This window comes from Somniosus microcephalus, chromosome 2 (assembly GCF_052327205.1).
Source record: "Somniosus microcephalus isolate GS21.2 chromosome 2, FLI_Smic_1.0, whole genome shotgun sequence".
Taxonomy (NCBI): domain Eukaryota; kingdom Metazoa; phylum Chordata; class Chondrichthyes; order Squaliformes; family Somniosidae; genus Somniosus; species Somniosus microcephalus.
Genome location: NC_140988.1, coordinates 376,914,940 through 376,937,923, shown reverse-complemented (window position 1 = coordinate 376,937,923; position 22,984 = coordinate 376,914,940). Strand labels below are relative to the sequence as shown.

The 22,984-nt window shown below is 48.1% G+C and overlaps 1 protein-coding gene across 2 annotated transcripts in view; it reads right to left on the bottom strand.

Annotated features, from left to right (window-relative positions):
- LOC147123782 (exocyst complex component 6B-like) overlaps positions 1 to 22,984 on the bottom strand; it is an 860,046-nt gene that overhangs the window by 515,225 nt on the left and 321,837 nt on the right. For both annotated transcript variants that reach the window (XM_085975948.1, XM_085975954.1), the window contains one exon: positions 4,055 to 4,231. In XM_085975948.1, coding sequence (XP_085832074.1) covers positions 4,055 to 4,231 — 177 coding nt within the window. The remainder of the gene's footprint in view (positions 1 to 4,054; positions 4,232 to 22,984) is intronic.

Genomic DNA, 22,984 nt, shown 5'->3' with positions numbered 1-22,984 from the left:
GCCAATGGGAACAGTTTCCCTCTATCTACTCTGTCCAGACCCCTCATGATTTTGAACATCTCTATCAAATCTCCTCTCAATCTTCTCTGCTCTAAGGAGAACAACCCCAGCTTCTCCAGTCTATCCACATAACTGAAGTCCCTCATTCCTGGAATCATTCTCGTAAATCTCTCTAAGGCCTTCACATCTTTCCTAAAGTGTGGTGCCCAGAATTGGACACAATGCTCCAGTTGGGGTCGAACCAGTGTTTTTACAGGTTCATCATAATTTCCACACTTTTGTACTCTATACCTCTATTTATGAAGCCCAGAAGCCTTTTTATTTGCTTTCTCAACCTGCCCTGCCACCTTCAATGATTTGTGCACACATACCCCCAGGTCTCTCTGTTCGTGCACCCACTTCAGGATTGTACCCTTTAGTTTATATTTCCTCTCATTCTTTCTACCAAAATGTATCACTTTGCACTTTTCTGCATTAAATTTCATCTGCCACGTGTCCGCTCATTCCAGCAGCCTGTCTATCCTCCTCACTGTTCACTATACTTCAAAACTTTGTGTCATCTGCAAATTTTGAAATTGTGCCCTGTGCACCCAGGTCCAAGTCATTAACATATATATCAAGAAAAGCAGTGGTCCTCGAACCGACCCCTGGTGAACACCACTGTATACCTTCCTCCAGTCCGAAAAACAACCGTTCACCACTACTCTCTGTTTCCTGTCACTTAGCCAATTCCGTATCCATGCTGCCATTGTCCCTTTTATTCCATGGGCTTCAACTTTGCTGGCAAGCCTATTATGTGTCACTTTGTCGAACACCTTTTGGAAATCCATGTACACCACGTCAACCGCATTGCCTTCATCAACCCGCTCTGTTACCCGATCAAAAAACTCGATCAAGTTGGTTAAACACGATTTGCCTTTAACAAATCCATGCTGGCTTTCCTTAATTAATCCACACTTGTCCAAGTGACTGTTAATTTTGTCCCTAATTAATGTTTCTAAAAGTTTCCCCACTACCGAGGTTAAACTGACTGGCCTGTAGTTGCTGGGTTTATCTTTACACCCTTTTTTGAACAAGGGTGTAACATTTGCAATTCTCCAGTCCTCTGGCACCACCCCCCGTTTCTAAGGAGGATTGGAAGATTATGGTCAGTACCTCCGCGATTTCTTCTCTCTCTTCCCTCAGCGTCCTAGGATGCATCCCATCTGATCCTGATGACTTATCTACTTTAAGTACAGCCAGTTTTTCCAGTACCTCCTCTTTATCAATTGTTATTATCTCATCCCATCAATATAAGATAGTCACCAAGAAATCAAATAGGAATTCAGAAGAAACTTCTTTACCCAGAGCATGGTGAGAATGTGGAACTCGCTACCACAGGGAGTAGTTGAGGCAAATAGTATAGATGCATTTAAGGGGAGGCTAGATAAGCACGTGAGGGAGAAGGGAATAGAGGGTTACGCTGATAGAATTAGATGAGGAAAACAGGAGGAGCATAAACGCCGGCATAGACTGGTTGGGCCAAATGGCCTGTTTCTGTGCCGTATATCCGATGTAATCCTAAGATCGCTAGATTTTTGGACACTAAGGGAATCAAGGGCTATGGGGATAGGGCTTGAAAGTGGAGTTGAGGTAGAAGATCAGCCATGATCTTATTGAATGGCGGAGCAGGCTCAAGGGGCCGTATGGCCTACTCCTGCTCCTATAAAAATGTTAAGTCATGAAGCCTGCTTCTGATCCAACAGCTTCTCTGAATGTTACACAAGAATGGAACAGGCAAAAAAAATTCCAGACATAGAATCCAATCTCCCCACAGACGCTATCATGGGTTCTACCCAACTAATTTACTCTGAGGGAATCTTCTGCAAAACTACTCCCTGATCCCTACCCTCACCTCTGTCAATAGCGATCTCACTTGCTTCATCAAAAGGTTGTGGAGTTCAAGAGCCCCTTGAAGATCTGACCATAAATCCAGGCAGACACTTATTACTGAGGGAGTGTTGCGTCTTTCAAATGCAAGATTAAATTGAGGCTTCATCTTCCTGCTCAGGTGACTTTTAAACATCCGTGGTACTATTCGAACAAGTGCAGCAAGTGCTTCCCGTGCCCTGCCCAGCATTTCTCCCTCAGCCAATACCACCAAAAGATGGTCATTTCTCTCATCGCTGTTTGTGGGATCTTGCTATACGCAAATTGGCTGCCGTGCCTGTCTACGTAACAAGTGACTATACGTTAGAAAGTAATTCTTTGGCTGTGAGATTGGGGTGTCCTGAGCATGTGATAAAAAAAAGAAATACTTGTATTTCTGCAGCGCCTTTCACGACCTCAGGACTTCCCAAAGCGCTTTACAGCCAATGAAGTACTTTTGAAGTGCGGTCACTGTTGTAATGTAGGAATGCAGCCAATTTGTGCACAGCAAGCTCCCACAAACAGCAATGTGATAATGACCAAATAATCTGTTTTATTGATGTTAATTGAGGGATATATATTGGCCAGGATACCGGGGATAACTCCCCTGCTCTTCTTCCAATAGCACCATGGGATCTTTTACATCCACCTGAGAGAGCAGACGGGGCCTCGTTTTAACGTCTCATCTGAAAGATGGTGCCTCCGTCAGTGCGGCGCTCCCTCAACACTGCACTGGGTGCGTCAGCCTAGATTTTTGTGCTCAAGTCACAGGAGTGGGACTTGAACCAAAAACCTTCTGACTCACAGGCGAGAGTGCTGCCCACTGAGCCACGGCTGACACACCTGACCTAAGGCACGAGATAAATACAAATGAACTCTTTCCTAATCAAGCAAAGCTTAAAAATACTTTACTATTCCAACATCTCCACAACTCGTCTTCCACAGAATTACTTTCTAAGGATAAGGGGTAAGCCATTTAGGACAGAGATGAGGAGGAATTTCTTCACCCAGAGAGTGGTGAACCTGTGGAATTCTCTACCACACAAGGCAGTTGAGGCCAATTCATTAAATATATTCAAGAAGGAGTTAGATATATTTCTTAAGGCTAAAGGGATATGGGGAGAAAGCAGGGACAGGGTACTGAATTTGGATGATCAGCCATGATCTCATTGAATGGCGGAGCAGGTTCGAGGGGCCGAATGGCCTACTCCTGCTCTTATCTTCTATGATGGCAGCTCCTTGATTACAGCACCAGAGGCACCAATGTGCTCAATGAAGTATTTGGGTATTTCTATCTACACTGATCCCGATGATCTTTAACTTTATTCTGAAACCAGATATTTACCCGGTTCTCTTCTTGAAGGAGTTTAACACAGCTCAGGTGTGGGAGCCACTTCCAGATGTCAACTACCCCACGGGCAAATTAAGCTTCTCTGATCTCTGGTATTGTTGATCTAAAGCAGATTGTTGGCATGTCGTGATTCAAGAAGGAGGCCCACCACCACTTTCTTAGAGAAACCAGGGATGGTCAATTAATGCAGCCCTCAACCCAAGAACAAATAAATGTGCACATATTCTAACTTGTAAAACCAGTCACAACGTTAGGTCGGTCCCCTAATTGAAACAACAAGGGCTAAAACATTTAACAGTTGCTCAGAGGCAGTTGCTCAGAGGCAAAGGTTGGACACGGTGGCATAGTGGTTAGCACTGTTGCCTCACAGCGCCAGGGACCCGGGTTCGAATCCGGCCTCGGGTGACTGTCTGTGTGGAGTTTGCACATTCTCCCCGTGTTTGCGTGGGTTTCCTCCGGGTGCTCCGGTTTCCTCCCACAGTCCAAAGATGTGCAGGTTAGGTTGATTGGCTATGATAAATTGACCCTTAGTGTTACGGGGATAGGGTGGGATATGTGTTGGTGCAGGGGTTACGGGGATCGGGTGGAATATGTGTCGGTGCAGGCTCGATGGGCCAAAATGGCCTTTATCTGCACTGTGGGGTTTCTGTGATTCTGTGACATAGAATGCACAGCACAGAAACAGGCCATTCGACCAAACTCCACACAAGCCTCCTCCCACCCCTCTTCATCTCACCCTAAGGTGTCGACACAAGACTGTCTGCCTTCAAAATAGCTTGAGGGATAATCAGTTACCTCCTCTTCATCCTCCTCATCTTCAACATCCAAGATTCCCGAATCCTGCTCAGACATTGGGCTGGTACTATCCACCTCCGCGTCAGACCCAATGCCGCCATCTTTCTTCCCTTTCTTCCCAGTTCCGACCTTGTGCTGCTGAGAAACGATGGTATCAAGGTTCCTCTGATGATGGGCCTAAAGAAAAAAGCAATAATAATGCATTTCTACAACAAGTTTACTGTAGATTCTGCTGGCCTGCCTGCAACCCCTGAGTGCATTAGACAAAAATCCACAGCCAAACAAATGTAGCAGAGCTCCTAATGCGGCAAATAAAATAAAGAGCCAGCGCATTTCATAAGCTTTCAAAATGCCGCACAACCAATGAACTGCTTTCTGAAATGTAGTCACTGCTATAATGTAGGCAAAGGCAGCAGCCAATTTGTGTACAGCAAGGGTCCACAAACAGCACCTAAAAGATTATCAATTAATCTGTTTTGTCGATGATTATTGCGGGACTAATGTTGTCAAGACAATGGGAGAGCTCCTGTGCTCTTATTTGAACATTACCATGGGGTCGTTTGCATCCACCTCAGTGGTGAGGAAGGGTCTTCTGTTTAACATCTCAACCAAAAGATGGCAACTTCGCCAGTGAAGCACTCCCTCACTACTGTACTGAAGTGTCAGTCTAGGTTACGTGCTCCCGGAGAGAGGCTTGAACCCATGACCTGCTGACTCTCTGCAAAAGTGATAGCAACACGGCGCTGGAAACCGAAGATGACGCCCATCTGAATACTCAACTATTCAACGTCAACACCTTCACCGAAGCGTACGAGAGCTTGGGCCTTACACTAAACATCCATAAAACAAAGGTCCTCTACCAACCTGCCCCCGCCACACAGTACTGCTCCCTGCTTATTAAAATCCACGACAAGGCCTTGGACAACGTGGACCACTTTCCATACCTTGGGAGCCTACTGTCAACAAGGGCAGACATCGACGATGAAGTCCAACACCGCCTTCAGTGTGCCAGTGCAGCCTTCGGTCGCCTGAAGAAGAGAGTGTTTGAAGACCAGGACCTCAAACCCGGCACTAGGCTCATGGTCTACAGAGCAGCAGTGATACCCGCCCTGCTGTATGCCTCAGAGACATGGACCATGTACAGCAGGCACCTCAAAGCACTGGAGAGGTACCACCAACGCTGCCTCCGCAAGATCCTGCAAATCCATTGGCAGGATAGGCACACCAACATCAGTGTTCTCGCTCAGGCCAACATCCCCAGCATCGAAGCTTTGACCACGCTCGATCAGCTCCGATGGACGGGTCACATTGTCCACATGCCCGATACGAGACTCCCAAAACAAGTGCTCTACTCGGAGCTCCGGCACAGCAAGAGAGCCCCAGGTGGGCAGAGGAAACGCTTCAAGGACACCCTCAAAGCCTCCTTGAAAAAGTGTAACATCCCCATCGACACCTGGGAATCCCTGGCCCAAGACCGCACAAAGTGGAGGAGAAGCATCCGGGAAGGCGCCGAACTACCTCGAGTCTCTTCGCTGGGAGCAAGCGGAAGCCAAGCGCAGGCAGCGCAAGGAGCACGCGTCAACCCAAGCACCCCACCCACCCGCCCCTTCAACCACCGTCTGCCCCACCTGTGACAGAGACTGTAGGTCCCGCATTGGACTCATCAGTCACCTGCGAACTCATTTTTAATGTGGAAGCAAGTCATCCTCGGTTCAGAGGGACTGCCTAAGAAGAAGACTAAAGGACCAGTTGAGTGTTCCAATGGTCATCCTTACTGTGCTGAAATTAATTCTACCTTATTCTGTATCAGGACCCCAAATCATTGGAACTCCTCCTCCCTCCCTTTAACCGTATTCTCCTGGCTCAAACCCCACGTTAGCTAATCTTTTCTTCTAGATTTAGCACACCTTCTTTCCTACAGGTGCCAGCTGTGATTCTCGCCTCTGAGACAGAAGGTTCTGGGTTCAAGTCCCAGTCCAGAGACTTGAGAGCACATAATCTAGGTTAACGCGCCCAGTGCAGTGCTGAGGGAGTGCTGCACTGTCGGAGGTGCCTTTTTTCGGATGAGACGTTAAACCCGGGCCCCGTCTGTTCTCCCTCGGGAGGACATAAAAGATCCCATGGCACTATGTCGAAGATGAGCAGGGGAGTTCTCCCCGGTTTCCTGGCTAATATTAATCCCTCAACTAAAACCACCAAGAAAGAGATTATCTGGTCATTGTCACATTGCTGTCTGTGGGACCCTGCTGAGCCCACATCCCATGAATGAATATAAAAAAAAGTGACACATGAGCAGATAATCTGTTTTAGAGATGTTGGTTGAGGAATAAATATAAATAAGAGAAACAGAGTTAACGTTTCAGGTCGATGACCCTTCGTGAAGTTCTGACGAAGGGTCATCGACCTGCAACGTTAACTCTGTTTCTCTCTCCACAGATGCTGCCTGAGCTGCTGAGTGTTTCCAGCATTTTCTGTTTTTATTTCAGATTTCCAGCATCCGCAGTATTTTGCTTTTGTAAATATAAATACACTGTTCGCAACCTTGGTGTCATATTTGATCCGCAGCATGATAAAGACCGCCTACTTCCACCTCCGTAACATCTCCCGACTCTGCCCTTCCCTCAGCTCATCCGCTGCTGAAACCCTCATCCATGCCTTTGTTACCTCTAGACTTGACTATTCCAACACACTCCTGGCTGGCCTCCCACATTCTACCCTACGTAAACTTGAGGTCATCCAAAACTCAGCTGCCCGTGTCCTAACCCGCACCAAGTCCCGTTCGCCCAACACCCCTGTGCTCGCTGACCTACATTGGCTCCCGGTTAAGCAGCGCCTCGATTTCAGAATTCTCATCCTGGTTTTCAAATCTCTCCATGGCCTCGCCCCTTCCTATCTCTGTAATCTCCTTCAGCCCCACAACCCCCCCAAGATATCTGCGCTCCTCTAATTCTGCCCTCTTGAGAATCCCTGATTATAATCGCTCAGCCATCAGTGGCCGTGCCTTCTGTTACCCAGGCCCTAAGCTCTGGAATTCCCTCCCTAAACCTCTCCGCCTCGCTACCTCTCTTTCCTCCTTTAAGACGCTCCTTAAAACCTACCTCTTTGACCAAGCTTTTGGTCATCTGCCCTAATTTATCCTTATGTGGATCGGTGTCAAATTTCTTTGTCTTAAAATGCTCCTGTGCAGCGCCTTGGGGCGTTTTTACTACGTTAAGGCGCTATATAAATACAAGTTGTTGTTGTTGTTGTAAATAGACCTCAGGACCTTCCAAAGGAGTGCTTTTGAAGTGCAGTCACTGTTGTAATGTAGGAAATTTGCACACAGCAAACTCCCACAAACAGCAATGTGTTAACGACCAGATAATCTGTATTTTTTGTGTTGATTGGGGATAAATATTGGCCCAGGACACCGGGGGTAACTCCCCCTGCTCTTCTTCGAAATGGTGCCATGAGAACTTTTACGTCCACCTGAGAGAGAAATCGGGGCCTCGGTTTAACATCTCATCCGAAAGACGGCACCTCCAACAGTGCTGCGCTCCCTCAGTACTGCACTGGGAGTGTCAGCCTCGAATTTTGTGCTCAAGTCTCTGGAGTGGGACTTGATCCCACGACCTGCTGCCTCAAAAGGCAGGTAGGCGAGAGTGCTACCCACCGAGCCACGGCTGACACTGAGCTCCTGCGTTTACTAGTGGTCGGCTTCGTATGGCACTGGTAGGGCCTCAAAGCTGGCTTGTTCAAAGTGAAGCAATTACTTTGAGGTAAAGTGGCTGTTGTTATTTAGACAAACATGCCAGCCAATCTGCGCCAACAACGTCCCATAAACAGTAATGTCAGAAACGCAGCAGCCAATTTGAACATGGCAAGGTCCCACAGCACTGCACTGGGAGTGTCAGACTGGATCTTGTGCTCAGGTCTCAGGAGTGGAACTTGAATTCACGGCCTTCTGACTCAGGGGCGAGAGTGCTACATACTGAGCCAAGGCTGGCTGTGGTTTTCATGCTTCGTGCCATAATAATTATCACGTCTTCACTTGTCCATTTCATTTTCTGTTGCCATACATAGGCAAATGAAATAAAAAAGTTGCTGTAATGTTTCTCTTCAGTGGGGAGGGAGAGTGCGGGGGTGCATGACACCATTTCTGAGAAGTTAGGACAGGGATCACCAAGAGTGTATTAATATTTGCAGGGAGTTACCAGGAGCATGCTCATATCCTTAGGAGGACCTTAGGCAGTTGTCAGCATTTACAGAGGTGACCAGGAATGTGTCAATATTTGAGAGTCCCCAAGAGCATGATATTTGCAGGGAACATAGGAACAGGAGTCGGCCATTTAGCCCCTGTTCCTCCATCCTCCATTCAATGAGATCATGGCTGATCTGTCACCTAACTCCATATAACCGCCTTTCTCCCAAATCCCTCAATACCTTCGGTTAACAAAAATCTATTAATCTCAGATTTAAAGTTAACAACTGACCTAGCATCAACTGCCATTGGGGGGGAGCGGGGAGGTCCTCAATATTTGCAGGAATGGTCAGGGGCATTTCCATATTTGCAGGGATGTTTCTATAGGGATCAAGGGATATGGGGAGAAGGCAGGGACAGGGTACTGAATTAGGATGATCGGCCATGATCTCATTGAATGGCGGAACAGGCTCGAGGGGCCGAATGGCCTACTCCTGCTCCTATCTTCGATGTTTCTATGAGGGGGGGGGAAGCCCTGGAAGCAATGCCAATACTTTCAGTGGGTGCCCTGGAGTGCGTCTACATTTGCTAGGGGCTTCTCAGGAGTGTATCAATATTTGCAGGGCCCTCCCCCCCTCCCCAACACAGAAACGTTTGGGAAAAAAAAACATTGGGTTCCCACGTGTGGAAGAATGCACCGCAAGTGCTAATCTGATAAACAAAACTAAGGGACAGACACATAATTCTGAGCGAACAAGGGTCTGTGCCAGGGTACAGGAATTCAGATTTTGAAATAAAAGAGTTTAAAGTGCCCAAAACAGTTGTGAAAGGGAGTTCATAACAATACTCCACACAACACTTCCACAAAAACAATGGCAGGGAGCCAGGCAAACCATCCAGAAACTACAATGACCTCTTGTCCCTCAATCAGACAAGTGCAGAATTATTTTTCAGAAGTGCAAAGTCAACATGTTAACATTGTTTTTCCCTTTCTCCTGAACTGAAATGCAAACCCGCAAGAATGATAAGAGCTGTATGATTTGTCTGCCCCTGCTACTGTTATCTTCCAGCCCATTTCCCCATAGATCACATCTAACAACAAAACTCCCTGTTAAATGGACAGGGACGTGACAGATTGACTTGGCCTTTGTTTGACTCCAGAACCACGGTCAGAAGTGCATGAACTGGGTTGAGGTAACGCCGCCTTGAACTAAATAGGACTTCTTTGTGCCAATAAAAGCCATATGTAAACATAACTTTGATAAAATATTTTAACATCAATCTGAAAAGACTATAATGATATATCTTTTTTTTAATACTAGAATAGAGCAAAGAAATTGCTTTATAAATATCAAGTGAAATAAAAAGCAAACATGAGTTGTCCAGCCAAGGGGAGAAGTCTCGGGAGTAATAGCCAGCTTGCTTAAATCACTGGCCCGGCCCCCACCATGTCTGGTCACCATACAATTGGCAGACATGCCAGATTAGGAGAGGGTAGAATCATGCAATCTTACAGCACAGAAGGAGGCCAGTCGGCCCACCGTGCCTGTGCCGGCTCTTTGATAAAGCGATCCAATTAGTCCCACTCCCCCCCTGCTCTTTCCCCATAGCCCTGCATTTTTTTTCTCCTCCAAGTATTTATCCAATTCCCTTTTAAAAGTTACTATTGAATCTGCTTCCACCGCCCTTTCAGGCAGCGCGTTCCACATCACAACAACTCGCTGCGTAAAAAAGATTCTCCTCATCTCGTCTCTGGTTCTTTAGCCAGTACAGAGGGCATCTAAACTGATGCCTGGGGATAGGACGCTAAGGGACAGACACATAATTCTGAGCGAAGCCACCAATTTTAATGCTAGAACTAGCAAGGCGACTCAGGAGAGGCCTTAAACTTTTCAAAATTCTTATGGGGTATTGATAAACTGCACTCTAACGGTATGTGTCGAGATAAAATCAACAACAACCTGCATTTATACAGCGCCTTTAATGTGATAAAACATCGCAAGGCGCTTCACAGGAGCGATTATCAAACAAAATTTGATGCCAAGCCACAGAAGGAGATATTAGAAATAACAACAGAAAATGCTGGAAAAACTCAGCAGGTCAGGCAACATCCGTGGACAGAAATTTGAGTTGACGTTTCGGGTCGAACCCTTCTTCAAAACTGGAAAGATAGATCGGAGGCAGGGCTGCGATCGGACAAAAGAATAAAAGGAGATATTAGGACAGGTGACCAAAAACTTGGTCAAAGAGGTAGGTCTTAAAGGAGGGAGAGGCGGAGAGGTTTAAGGAGGGAATTCCAGAGCTTAGGGCAGAGTCAGCTGAAGGGGCGGCCGCCAATGGTGGAGCGAAGGAAATCGGGGGGGGGGGTGCGTAAGAGGCCAGAATAGGAGGAGCGCAGCGATCTCAGAGGATTGTAGCACTGGAGGAGGTTACAGAGATAGGGAGTGTCAAGGTCATGGAGGGATTTGAAAACAAAGGATGAGAATTTTAAAATAGAAGCGATGCCAGACTGAGACCTGGGTAAACTCTGTAACTGGGGGCAGGGCCTTAAACTCAGAAGAGGGAAAATGAGTAGACAATTTAGACAGAACTACTTTAAATGGAGAGTGGGGGGTGGCCAGGGAGTCAGTGGAAACAATTAGCGTTGGCAAGTTCAATGAGGAGATAAATCCTTTTTTGTGAAAGAGATGACAGAGGGGGTATAGGAAATAGTGTATGGTATTGTGTTTCCTGACTATGTAACTGTCCAGATGGAGCATAATGGTCTTTTCTGGTCCTGTATATTCCCACGTAAAATATAAATAAATATTACAAATATTGTAATGGACTTGCTAGTCATTAGTATTCTTTAAGACTTGCTTTTATAAGTCTGTAGCATACAGGAAACTTTCGATTAACCGGCCCCTAAATAACCGGAACGCTCTATCCACCGGCAAAATTCAGGAGTCGGTTCAGGTAACTTTTTTTACTTTTAGTTTCTTTTTTTGCTCCATTTGTTGCTGTGCAAGGGTGTAGCTGAAGCTGTTGCTAAGCTACAGAGATGCTTGCAACTTGTGCCGATTGTTTTGAAGCTGCAACAGGGTTTGTTGCTTTATACGGAGCTCTGAGCTCCGTATCTTTTACTATAGCGTTCGGTTATCCAGAATTGTTGATGAACCAGCAACACGTCGGTCCCGTCCGTGCCGGATACCAGAAAGTTTCCTGTACTAAGTGCACTGATGTCCAGTATAACTGACCAGTCAGAACCACATCAGTAAAGGAACATGGCTGGCTGGACCAGTAACACAGAGGCCTGAACGAATAATCCAGAGAATATGCGGCAGTTTGAGAGTTTGAACTGAGTTTTAAAAATCTGGAAATAAAAAGCTGATATCAGTTAAAGTGGCCATTAAGATTGCTGTAAAAACCCGAATGTCCTTTAGGGAAGGAAACCCTGCCGTCCCTATCTGGCTTGACCTATATGTGACTCCAGTTGACTCTTAACTGCCTAGCAAACAGCGGTTCAAGAAGAAGGCCCATCTCTGCCTTCTCGGGGCACTTAGGGATGGGCAGTAATTGGCAGCCTCGTCAGCGATGCCCACATCCCGAGAATTCATATAAAAAGAAATAATACTATCTAGGGAACTCAGTCAGCCAACAGCTGTTCAAACAAACCTCAGAATTTCTATTTCAAGGTTCAACATTTGGCTCGAGAAACTGAAACGAGCAGCGAGCTAAAAGCCTCTCGCACATTTTAAACACAACGGGCTCAATTTTAACTCAGGTGCGGGGAATTGTCGGGTTCCCCGAATTTGGTGTTTCCCACACGAATCTAAATGGGTGTGTGAGATTGATGCAATTTTAACTCAATTGGCCAATTGATTTCCAACGTGTGGGAACCCTTGGCAAATGAGTATTTCCAGTCAGAAAGTCCCATAATATGACGTCATTATTGTTGCTGCATTTAGGGTCTGACACAGAAGATAGGAACAGGAGTAGGCCATTCGGCCCCTCGAGCCTGCTCTGCCATTCAATGAGATCATGGCTGATCATCCAAATTCAGTACCCTGTTCCTGCCTTCTCCCCATATCCCTTGATCCCTTTAGCCTTAAGAAATATATCTAACTCCTTCTTGAATATATTTAATGAATTGGCCTCTACTGCCTTCTGTGGTAGAGAATTCCACAGGTTCACCACTCTCTGGGTGAAGAAATTCCTCCTCATCTCTGTCCTAAATGGCTTACCCCTTATCCTTAGACTGTGACCCCCTGGTTCTGGACTCCCCGACCATCGGGAACATCCTTCCAGCATCTAGTCTGTCCAGTCCTGTTAGAATTTTATAAGTTTCAATGAGATCCCCTCTCATTCTTCTAAACTCCAGCGTGTACAAGCCCAATCGACCCAATCTCTCCTCATATGTAATTCCTGCCATCCCAGGTATCAGCCTGGTGAATCTTCGCTGCACTCCTTCCATGGCAAGGACATCCTTCCTCAGATAAGGCGACCAAAACTGCACACAATACTCAAGATGTGGTCTCACCAAGGCCCTGTACAACAGCAGCAAGACATCCTTGTTCCTGTACTCAAACCCTCTCGCTACGAAGGCCAACATACCATTTGCCTTCTTAACCGCCTGCTGCACCTGCATGCTTACTTTCAGCGACTGGTGCACAAGGACGCCCAGGTCTCGTTGCACTTCCCCTTCTCCCAATCTATTGCCATTCAGATAATAATCTGCCTTCCTGTTTTTGACACCAAAGTGGATAACCTCACATTTATCCACGTTATATCGCATCTGCCATACTTCTGCCCAATCACCCAACCTGTCCAAATCATACTGGAGTTTCTCGGCATCCTCCTCACAGCACACACGCCCACCCAGCTTTGTGTCGTCTGCAAACTTGGAGATATTACATCTAGTTCCCTCGTCCAGATCATTAATATATATTGTGAATAGCTGGGGTCCAAGGACTGATCCATGCGGTACCCCACTAGTCACTGCCTGCCACTCGGAAAAAGAGCCGTTTATTCCGACTCTTTGCTTTCTGCCTGCCAACCAGTTCTCTATCCAAGTCAATACCTTGCCCCCAATCCCATGTGCCTTAACTTTACACGTTAATCTCTTATGTGGGACCTTATCGAAAGCCTTCTGAAAGTCCAGATACACCACATCCACTGGTTCTCCCTTATCTATTTTACCAGTTACATCCTCAAAATATTCCAGTAGATTAGTCAAGCACGATTTACCTTTTGTAAATCCATGTTGACTTTGTCCGATCCGGTCACTTTTTTCCAAGTGCTCTGCTATTACATCCTTTATAATGGACTCTAGCATTTTCCCCACTACCGATGTCAGGCTTACTGGTCTGTAATTCCCCTTTTTCTCTCTACCACCCTTTTTGAACAGTGGGGTAACATTAGCTACCCGCCAATCCATGGGTACTGTTCCAGAGTCTTATCGAATTTTGGAAGATGACCAGCAATGCATCTATTATTTCTAGGGCCACTTCCTTAAGTACCCTAGGATGTAGATTATCAGGCCCTGGGGATTTATCGGCCCTCAATCCCATCAATTTCCTTAACACCATTTCGCTACAAATACTGATTTCTATCAGTTCCTCCCTTTCATTCGACCCTATGTTCCCCGACAGCTTTGGGAGGTTATTTGTGTCCTCCTTTGTGAAGACAGAACCAAAGTATGTATTTAATTGGTCTGCCATTTCTTTGTTCCCCATTATAAATTCCCCTGATTCTGACTGCAAGGGACCTACGCTTGACTTCACCAATCTTTTTCTCTTCACATATCTATAAAAGCTTTTTCAGTCAGTTTTTATGTTCCCTGCAAGCTTACTCTCATACTCTATTTTCCCCCTCTCAATTAATCCCTTTGTCCTCCTTTGTTGAATCTTAAACTGCTCCCAATCCTCAGGTTTATTGCTTTTTCTGGCCAATTTATATGTCCTCTCCTTGGATCTTATGCTATCCCTAATTTCCCTTGTTAGCCATGGTTGAGTCACCTTTTTTGTTTTATTTTTATGCCAAACTGGGATGAACAAATTCTGTAGTTCATCCATGCGATCTTTGAATGTTTGCCATTGCCCAGCCACCGTCAACCCTTTGAGTGACATTCCCCAATCAATCCTACCCAACTCGCACCTCATACCATCGTAGTCTCCTTTATTTAAATTCAGGACTCTAGTCTCTGATTCAACTATTTCACTCTCCATCTTAATGAAGAATTCTATCATATTATGATCGCTCCGACCCAAGGGGCCTCGCACAACAAGATTGCTATTTAATCCTTTCTCATTACATAATATCCAGTCTAAGATGGCCTGATATCTAGTTGGTTCCTCGACATATTGGTCCAGGAAACCATCCCGTATACACTCCAGGAATTCCTCCTCCACAGTATTGTTACTAATTTGGTTAGCCCAATCTATATGTAGATTAAAGTCACCCATGATAACTGCTGTGCCCTTATTGCACGCTTCTCTAATTTCCCTTTTAATGCCATCCCCGACCTCCGCATTACTGTTTGGAGGTCTGTATACCACTCCCACTAACGTTTTCTGCCCCTTGGTATTTCTCAGTTCTACCCATACAGATTCCACATCATCAGAGCTAATATCCTTCCTTTCAATTGTGTTAATCCCCTCGTTAGCCAGCAATGCTACCCCACCTCCTTTTCCTTTTTGCCTAACTTTCCTGGATATTGAATACCCCTGGATGTTGAGTTCCCAGCCTTGGCCACCCTGGAGCCATGTTTCCGTAATCCCAATCATATCATATTCGTTTACCTCTATTTGCGCAGCTAATTCATCCACCTTATTACGAATGCTCCTCGCATTAAGACACAAAGCCTTCAGGCTTGTTTTTTTAACGCTCTTAGATCTTTTAGAATTATTATTTACTGTGGCCATGTTTGATTTAAACCCTTGATTTCTCTGCCTGCCACTTTTGTTTTTCTCCATCCTGTCTTTTGCTTTTATCCTTGTTCCCCTTCCTGTCTCCCCGCTCAGGTTCCCAACCCCCTGCCATTTTAGTTTAAACCCTCCCCCAGAGGGTTCCTCTGCAACAAGCCTTGCTTCTTCTGCAGGCTGCCAACCTTTTGGCATTTGCTGATACACTGAGCTGGAAGCAGAATGGCAAGAGAAAGACCGAGGTCTGCATCCCGTTTTGACGACGCTGCCCTGCAGGCTTTAGTGGAGGGAGCAAGAGCTCACAAGGAGGTGCTCTTCCCTTCATCAGGGAGGAAGATGCCTCCCCAGCAGACAAAGGTTGCGCGGCTGCAAGTGGCAGAGGAGCTCAGCTCCTTATCGGCTACCCGCAGAACCTGGATACAGTGCAGGAAGAGATTTCATGACCTTCAGCACACTGGAAAAGTGAGTATGAAGTTCCCATCACTCTCAATCTGATCTGCATTGCCTCTCCTCACCAGCACTCAGCTTTAGCAATCTCTTCCTCCACATCCCACTTGACACTGACATCCATGCGCCCTTACCCATTCCCTCTCTCTCTATGCTCACATTCGCCTAACTATTCGGCGATGCAGCCCTCACACTCCCTATCACTCTGATGCTATGAAAACAACTAACACACAGGAAGGGCCCTTGGTCTTGCCACCTCACTCCATCTTTGTCTCCTTCTAAGCATCTATGCTATGGATTCTCTACACTCACTCCTTCATTCTCATTCAAACTCCACTTGTCTCCCTCATTTCAGGAAAAGAGAGCTCACAATAAAAGAGAACGAGCAAGGACAGGAGGAGGGCCACCATCAGTAGCCCACCTAACCCCCTGGGAGGAGGCGGTCCTGGAGATCGTAGGACTGGAGGATGATGCGCAAGTGGGGGACGGACAGACGGGTGCATCACAGGAAGCTGGTGACAGAATAGTTTTCCATCTCTCTCGTTGACATTGCATGAGTCGCTGATAATGATTCTGAAGCTATAACAGATGGACCTATGATCATCTGCAATATGCAATGTGCATGTAACCTTGACCTCACATCTCTAACTCTTTCCTTTACTCCCCCACAGGACCATCGAGAGCCCCCATCCCCACTGTCAAGGAGGAAGAGCCTGAGCTTCCAGAGTCCTCAGAGGAATCTGCAACCTCTGAGGGCGCAGCGTCAGCAGAATTCAGCGCACCCAGCACCAGCGTAGACACTCACACCTCAGTGGGACCTTCGGGACATAGAGTAGTGTTGTCACCTGGTGTATCACAGCTCACAAGTGAGCATCAGGAGATTGTGGAGACAGGGACAGCAGTGGAGAATGCTAGTCGGAGGGCGCAGGACTCTGCCAGCTTGGCTCAGCAGCATGTCCACCCTCTGCCTCTGGGTCAATCCATAAGATCAGCGGGGCTGGAACTCCAGGAAAAGATGCAGGAGTCTCTGGCAGGTTTTGTCTCCAGGGTCGATGTGAGTGTGGAGCGAATGGAGGAGTCCATAGCGAACATGGGCAGAGCCTTTGTGGAGTCATTGGTGCATGAACACATCACCATGGAAAGGATGGCAACCTCCATGGAGGAGATAAGTCGCCAGGGTATGGAAAACATGGTGAGTGTTCAGAATAGAATGACATCTCTTGAGGAGCGATGGGCATCTATTGAACATAGAAACCAGACCTTCATGGAAGTCCTTCTGAGTAGGACTGCCAGTGCAGAAACGGGTCCCCGTGGCCCCCCTGATGTGCAGCAAGGTGCTCTCAAGCCACTTCCAAGCGCTGGCCCCTTCTGGCCTGTGCAGCTTCAGGTGGGTGAGCAGCAGCCTGACGCTCCTGTTGCTGCTGCTGCTGTTCCTGGTTCTGCTGGTGCTGCGGTGGTGTTCGAGCTCATCTAATGCCCAGAAGGGAAGGAAATAAATAGCTCCCATGCTTCTGGTATATGCCTCCGTTGAGGAAGCGCTGAGTGAAGGTGGCGAGCGGGGTTTCCCAGGAGGTCACACTGGAGATGTGTGTGAGGCTCCAACCTTCCACAGGTGTGGTTAAGCCTGGTAAAAGTTGCCCCAGGCCTGAAACAACAAAGTCCTGCCACCTGCAAATGATGACTGATCAAATCTCCTCTTTAATGGTTGACCTGCAGCTGATAGTCAGCCAGCCAATAGTGTTCACGCCAGGTTTCACAGGCGTGATCCCCACCAGGCGTGCTTTACGTGGGAAAAGGGTTAAAAATGCAAGGGCCTGTTAAAATGGGATTATAAAGGCCAATTATTGCTGATTAAGGGCCTTAAAGACCAGTCCCGCCCATTGGAGGCGGGACTGATTCGGGACCATCAGACTCGCCTGGGTTAAGGCTCGGGGTCAGGAATCAGACAGGGGGGTCCCGACCCCCTGTTTTTGCAATTTTAACCCCCCACACGCCTCAAAGCCCGCCTCATGGCTGAGTTAAAAACGACCCCAACAAGTCTATAATGGAAATGGAAAAGATGTCCAACAACCTTCATGTTTCCCCATTCCACAGGACTAGCTGACACCATCAAGTTCTGCCAGGTCAGTTCCACCAAGCAAATTGTCCCAACTATGTGCCCCACCCCTTCCGAACTGGGAAAATAAAGAGCTATCCTCCGCTTAACCAATGTACCATTTCTTTTTATTTGTTGGCGGGACTGGCAACATACGCGCATCCCCACTTGCCCTGAGAAGGCGGTGGTAGGCCACCTTCTTGAACCGCTATAAGTGGTTTGATACAACCGAGAGGGTAGCCAGGCCACTTCAGAGGACAGGTAACAGTCAACCAGGTTGGGGTGGGACTGGAGTCACATATAGGCCAGACCAGATAAAGACGGCAGGTTTCTCTCCCTACATTACAACAGTGAATGCGTTGGCTGTAAAGCGCTATATAAATGCAAATCTTTCTTTCTTTAAAGGGACATTGGTGAACCAGTTGGATTTTTACGACAATCCGACAGCTTCATGGTCACTTTTACCGATACCAGCTTTTTAATTTCCAGCATTTTTAAAATCGGACTTCAAGTTCTCAAACTACTGTGGCGGGATGTGAACTAGCGTTCTCTGGATTATTTGCCCAAGTCCCTGGATTGCTGAAGAAAGACTTGCATTTATATAGCGCTTTTCACGACTTGATTTCTCTTTATGGGGACTCAGAGTCAAATTTTGTCTGATAACGCTCCTGTGAAGTGCCTTGGGACATTTTACTACATTAAAGGCGCTGTATAATTGCAAGTTGTTGCTGTTACAGCCAATGAAGTACTTTGAAGTGTCATCAATGTTGTAATGTAAGAAACGCGGCAGCCAAGGACCCACAAACAGCAATGCGATAATGACCAGGTAATCTGTTTCAGAGACACAGAGGGGGAGAAATCTGGTTGTTAGCGCCACCGATTAAGGCCTAAAGAGGCCGAGAAGTGGGGCGCTAGCCAATTTCCGGGCGGGTGCAAGGCGCCTAGCCCCATATTGAGCATGCATTTAGCGCCGGCGCTAAATCTTAGCGCCCGCTCATGGGCGCAGGCTGATTATGACGTCATTTGAGTGTGCAACGCCTTTTGGGCGCCCCGGACCGGAAATTCAGTGGCGCCCCCCTCCGTAGCACCTGCCGCTAATAGTGACAGCTTACCTGGACCTTACCAAGTCGCTCTCGGGCTGGAGGAGCGTTATTTAAAGGGGACTGGTGTGGTTTAAAACCGGCAGCCATTTTTGGAGCACAACTTCCTCGAGAGCTACAAAGAGTTGCTGAGCTGCACACTGAGAGCCATTTGACCACTGAGCCAGCGCAGGCAGACGATCTTCAGCCTTCTGACCATCACCTTGCTGTTGGTGAGCCTTGACAACGGGGAACCTTCCTGTGGGCACTTATTATGGGGGCTGCATTGGAGGGGAACGACCTGCTGCTGAATCATCTGGAAAGGGCACTGAGACGCTGGGAGAGGGGGGCGGGCATGGCCAGATGAAGGAGGGCCAACAGACGTCGCCACAGCAGACCTTACGCTGCCAGGATTTTCCGACAGCAGTTTTCCTACATGAACATGTCGGAGGAGCAGTGTGTCAGAAGGCTGCGATTTAGAAAGGAGGTGGTGACTAAGCTGTGCCAGCTGCTTCAGCCAGATCTGCAGCTTCAGATAAGGTGCAGGACATCTCTGTCGGTGGCTGAGAAGATGCCTGCTGGCCTGAACTTCTACGTGAGCGGCTCTTCTCAGGCTGCGCGTCAGCGGCTGATCAGAAGTAGCTTCTAGGCCCCTCTCACGGAATGCTTGCTGCCATTCCAAGAACAGGAATGGAACCGGTCTGATACCCCCAAGCCTGTGAAGGGCAAGATGCATGTAAATAGCAGGCATGGCCATTGTAAATGAAGAAAGTGTTTCATTACACAAAATGTGGTTCCTTCAAACATGAGAAAGCTATGGCAACAGAAAGCAAAACTAATACACTGACACATAACTGCCTCTCACACCCGGGAGACTGTCCAAAACATAAATCACATTCCGACCATCTTCCTTGACCTTGATTCCACTGCGCCAACCAAAGCATCCAATGCCCCATCAGTGAGGCGTTCTGCCCTCTGCCTCACCCTTTCCATGTCTTGCTAGGCTGGTGCGCCACAGGTAGGCTCCCACCGCTTTGAAGGCCTACAAGGCAGTGAGTGTGTCTGGTGATGCCAATTGACCTGCCCCTTTAAGAGCTGTCCGGCGCCAGTGTGTCTCAGGGAAAGTGATTATTGACAGCACCCTCGCTGCGCCCCGATTCCGCGAAATTGGGTTGCGCCGCCGGGTTAGCGCCTTAAGAGTAGCGTGCATCGCCTGATTTAGCGCCGCAATCACCTTTAGGGGTGCTGCAACCCAATATCGCGCTAGGTGGCGCTAAATTGCGCCTGGCGCTAAACTTTGCGCATCGCCAGGACTAGTGCCCCAAACGCGGCTATAACGAATTTCTAGGCCAGAGTGTCCACAGCGCCTGGTCTGCACTCAAGGCCTCCATAATCAGCACCTGTGAAGAGACGCTCGGTCACTCAACCAGGAAACACCAAGACTGGTTCGACGAGAACGACCAGGAGATACAGGAGCTAATAAGCCGCAAGCGCAAGACATTCCTGATCTGGAAACAGCAACAGAACTCGAGAGCAAGAAAGCAGCTCTACAGACGCCTGAAGGCCAAGGTCCAACAAAAAACTCGCGACCTAAAGAACAGATGGTGGGTGGAGAAAGCGCAGGAGATCCAGCAGCTAGCCGACAACCACGACGTGCGTGGATTCTTTAGCGCAGTCAAGACCACCTAAGGCCCAAGCACCCAAGGTCCTACCCCACTGCGGGCCAAGAACGGAGAGGTACTCATCAAGAGGCAGAAGGGCAGTCAGTGCCCACTGGAAAGAGCACTTCGAAGACCTGCTTAACTGAGACTCTGTCTTCGACGCGAGTGTCTTCAACTCCATCCCGCAGTATGCTGCCCACCACCATTTCAGCACAACTCCAGCCTGGCATGAGGGTGAAAAGGCCATCCGACAACTGAAGAACAAGGCCTCAGGAGCAGATGGAATCCCCGCCGAGGCACTAAAGTATGGCAGAGAAGCACTACTGGGGCGAATTCATGAACTAATTTCTCTTATCTGGAAGGAGGAAAGCATGCCAGGGGATCTCAGAGATGCCGTAATTGTGACCATCTTCAAGAAAGGTGACAAGTCCGATTGCGGTAATTACAGAGGAGTTTCCCTGCTGTCTGCCACAGGGAAGGTCAGCACAAGAATGCTCCTCAATCGCCTTCTCCCAGTGACCGATGAGCTCCTACCAGAGTCGCAATGCGGATTCCGCCCACTAAGGGGCACAATGGACATCATCTTCACCGCATGTCAACTACAAGAGAAATGCAGGGAACAGCACCAACTGCTGTACATGGCCTTCTTTGATCTCACAAAGGCCTTCGACACTGTCAACCATAAGGGATTATGGAGTGTCCTCCTCAAATTCGGCTGCCCTCAAAAGTTTGTCACCATCCTCCGCCTGCTTCACGACGACATGCAAGCCGTGATCCTGACCAACGGATCCACCACAGACCCAATTCACGTACGGACCGGGGTCAAGCAAAGCTGTGTCATCGCACCAACGCTCTTCTCGATCTTCCTGGCTGCAATGATCCATCTCACCCTCAATAAGCTCCCCACTGGAGTGGAGCTAATCTACAGAACAAACAGGAAACTGTTCAACCTCCGTCGCCTCCAGTCCAGATGCCAGGTCATCCCATCCTCTGTCATCGAATTACAGTATGCAGGCAAAGCTTGCGTCTGCGCACACTCAGAGGTCGAACACCAAACCATCGTCAATACCTTCACCGAAGCATACGAGTGCATGGGCCTTACACTAAACATCCGTAAGACAAAGGTCCTCTACCAACCTGCCCCCGCCACACAGTACTGCCCCTCGATTATCAAAATCCACAACAAGGCCTTGGGAGCCTACTGTCAACAAGGGCAGACGTTGGTGACGAAGTCCAACACCGCCTTCAGTGTGCCAGTGCAGCCTTCGGTCACCTGAGGAAGAGAGTGTTTGAAGACCAGGACCTTCTTATGTTCTTATGTTCAAACCCGGCACTAAGCTCATGGTCTACAGAGCAGCAGTGATACCCGCCCTGCTGTATGCCTCAGAGACATGGACCATGTACAGCAGGCACCTCAAAGCACTGGAGCAGTACCACCAACGCTGCCTCCGCAAGATCCTGCAAATCCATTGGCAGGATAGGCGCACCAACGTCAATGTTCTTGCTCAGGCCAACATAAGAACATAAGAAATAGGAGCAGGAGTAGGCCAATCGGCCCCTCGAGCCTGCTCCGCCATTCAATAAGATCATGGCTGATCTGATCCTAACCGCCAATCTACTATCACAGAACCATCTCCTGAATCTAACATCCCCAGCATCGAAGCTTTGACCACGCTAGATCAGCTCCGATGGACGAGTCACATTGTCCACATGCCCGATACAAGACTCCCAAAACAAGCGCTCTACTCGGAGCTCCGACACGGCAAGAGAGCCCCAGGTGGGCAGAGGAAACGTTTCAAGGACACTCTCAAAGCCTCCTTGAAAAAGTGCAACATCCCCACCGACACCTGAGAATCCCTGGCCCAAGTCCGCACAAAGTGGAGGAGAAGCATCCGGGAAGGCGACGAACAGCTCGAGTCTCTTCACCGGGAGCAAGCGGAAGCCAAGCGCAAACAGTGCAAGTCAACCCAAGCACCCCACCCACCCGCTCCTTCAACCACCATCTGCCCCACCTGTGACAGAGACTGTAGGTCCCACATTGGACTCATGGGTCACCTGCGAACTCATTTTTAATGTGGAAGCAAGTTATCCTCGGTCCCGAGGGACTGCCTAAGAAGAAGCAGAAGAGTGTAAGAAACGCGGCAGCCAAGGACCCACAAACAGCAATGTGATAATGACCAGGTAATCTGTTTCAGTGATGTTGGTTGATGGATAAATATTGGCCCAGGTCACCAGGGAGAACTCCCCTGCTCTTCTTCAAATAGTGTCGCGGGATCTTTTACGTCCACCTGAAAGGGTGAGGGGCGTCATCCGAAAGACGGCACCTCCAACTGTGCAGCACTCCCTCAGTGCTGCACTGGAGTGCCAGCCTAGAGTTTGTGCTCAAGTCTCTGAAGTAGAACTTGAACCCACAACTTCCTGACTCAAGCGGGCGAGTGCTACCCACCGAGCCACGGCTGACACCAGTCTAGTCACACAATCGCCACGCTGCCGAGCCTGCAGTTTCCATTTGACGCACTCCTATGTCACGGGCCTCTCTGAGCAAGGTGGTAACGGTTAAGTGCCG